The sequence below is a fragment of the Buceros rhinoceros genome, unplaced genomic scaffold (assembly GCF_000710305.1).
Source record: "Buceros rhinoceros silvestris isolate BGI_N320 unplaced genomic scaffold, ASM71030v1 scaffold39361, whole genome shotgun sequence".
Taxonomy (NCBI): domain Eukaryota; kingdom Metazoa; phylum Chordata; class Aves; order Bucerotiformes; family Bucerotidae; genus Buceros; species Buceros rhinoceros.
In genome coordinates, this window is record NW_010393309.1 from 33,977 (window position 1) to 36,262 (window position 2,286).

Genomic DNA, 2,286 nt, shown 5'->3' on the forward strand with positions numbered 1-2,286 from the left:
CTTTCCCTGTCACTACAAGAAATGTAAGAAGCCACCAGCAACAGCTACAGGCAGCTGTTACCTTGAAAGTGCGCAAGTCGCAGCAGCATTTTCCCTGTGAGGTGTTCTAGAGCTTGTGCCATGCATTTGATCAGTGTCTCAAATCCGGAGTTCAGCATGTCAAAGCCTATCTACTTTTCGTTAGTTACCTGCCAGACACGCACATACATTCTGAGGAAGCCAACTGCTTTGACAAATGTGGCATTGAAACTGGCCATACCTTAACATCTAAGCACAGATGAGCTGCTACCTTGAGCAGCGTTGAGGATCCAGGGTCAGCTCAAGACCTCACTCTTAAGGAAAGCTGAATCTGGATACAAACCCACCTCCTAGATTTCACTGGAATTGCTACCTTTAAAGCAGAGAAACAAGATTCAAGGTTTCTGAAAGTTTTAACAGACGGATAGGCTTGTCAATCAGATTAAGACTTAATAGGTTGTTAAATAGTTCAAAGCCTTGGTTATCACTTCTCTAGAAATACACGTTTAAAAGAACTCAAACACCATTGCCACCACTTAACTAGAATATATCATTATACTGCTTTCACTCAGGGTGATAAACAGGGATAGAGTTTCAGAGTTCTGGTTATTCACGTTGTGTGTGAATTCACCCTCCTCTCCCCTTTTTCTGAAATTTTTTTTTCTCTGTTTATGTACAAAGTCAGTTGAAGGGATTGGCACACGAGTTACTAATGAACACAGACCTGTAGCTATTACATTACAGGACCATATTAGAGTGTCATGAAGATTCCACGCAATGGTGTCTGTGCTCCTTTCTAAAAGAGAACAGACTTTCACAGGTAGCACATAGAACAACATGATTTTCTGATTTTAAATGCAGTGAGTTACACAAACAACACTAACAAGAACTGACCAGACTTAATAACTGGAACTGCGCTAGGTCTGGCACTTGAGAATTCACAGTGATTAAAATAAAACTGCTTTGCCTACGACAAAACATAAGATACCAAATACATAAGAAGACCCTTTGCTTCCGCTACCTTGTATTAGTATTCCGACAGCAATAAGCAAGCTCAGTAGTACCTCAGACAGCAGAGACTTATGCATCTGGTTAACTTCATTCATTGCAGTTCAATGGATTTTTTTTTTTTTAAATATATCCACGATGTCAAATCAGGCAATTTTCAATGCATGAAGTCAACACAGGCTCAAGACTTTGCTGGATTCAGACTTGGGTTCTAACAGGAAACCGTTACCTACTGTCTCCTTTTGGGTACCCAGCTCCACACTGTGCCAGGCGGGTGGTATTGCTGTTAAAGAGAAACTTAAAATATATTTGCATATTACTGAGGTGTTCTTCTTACATAGCAAGTTGTAAGTAGTTATAGAACCAGCTGGTAATGTAAGAGTAGGGCTTTTGCACTTTTCTTTCCCCCACTCAACTCACTAATCCTAGTGGATTCACTAACACAGGTTTCCAATCCCACAGCCTGCTTTTAGAGAAAGCAGCACAGCTTTTCAACACCTCAGTGTTTCTCAGTGCACCCGTTGCCTCTTATTTCAGCTCAGAGGGCCCAGCCGAAGGAGCTGCTCTCGGGAGTTGTAAGCCACCAGAGCCCTGTTGACCCATTGGGCTCAGTGACCCCACCAAACTGAGAGTTAAAGCAAGGTACTCAGGACCCATCTACCCAGAGTCCACGAGTGCAGATGAACACCACTGGTACCTGCCTCCCCTTCTGTGCTATGCCCTAGGGTCTGTGCGCCCACCTCCCAGACCCCCTGCTCTCCGGCCTTATCCAAAGACATTGGACTTTGGCCTGAGCTTGAATGATGCTTTCAGGGATTTCTCCTCGTGCTCTTCCTCCTCGGTGTCACCGCGAAAGGAGGGCGTGTTGTGGATGATCTGAGTCCTGAAGCGGATCTTATTAAGCCGAGGCTTCATCCGCCCACTGCCTGAGGCTTTCCTGGTCATCTCCTTGCCCTTGCCTGGCACTGCTGTCCCTTCAGTGCCCTCAGCTTCTTCTCCAGTGCTGTGATGGTGGTGGTGATGGTGGTGGGAGAGCCGGTAGCTCATGAGATTGGAGGGCAACACCTTGGAGAGCCTCCAGCGCCCACTCCCATTGCCAGCAGCCCCTTCCTCCTCCTCTTCCTCCAGGGCCCCCACGAGGCTCCGCATATCCCCCGAGGTGCCCTGGTGCAGGTACTGTGCGGCCTTGCGCCCGCTGTAGTCACGGATGTCCACATCGGCGTTGTAGGCTCCTACCAGCAGCTTCACCACCTCGTCGTG

The 2,286-nt window shown here is 46.8% G+C and overlaps 1 protein-coding gene across 1 annotated transcript in view; it reads right to left on the reverse strand.

The window, feature by feature from the left end:
• Positions 1-1,791: 1,791 nt before the first annotated feature.
• Positions 1,792-2,286, reverse strand: part of LOC104501060 (ankyrin repeat domain-containing protein SOWAHC-like) — a gene marked incomplete at its 5' end in the record, with an annotated part of 861 nt that continues 366 nt past the window's right edge. Inside the window, one exon of the mRNA XM_010144800.1 lies at positions 1,792-2,286. This exon is cut by the window's right edge and continues 37 nt beyond it. Coding sequence (XP_010143102.1) covers positions 1,792-2,286 — 495 coding nt within the window.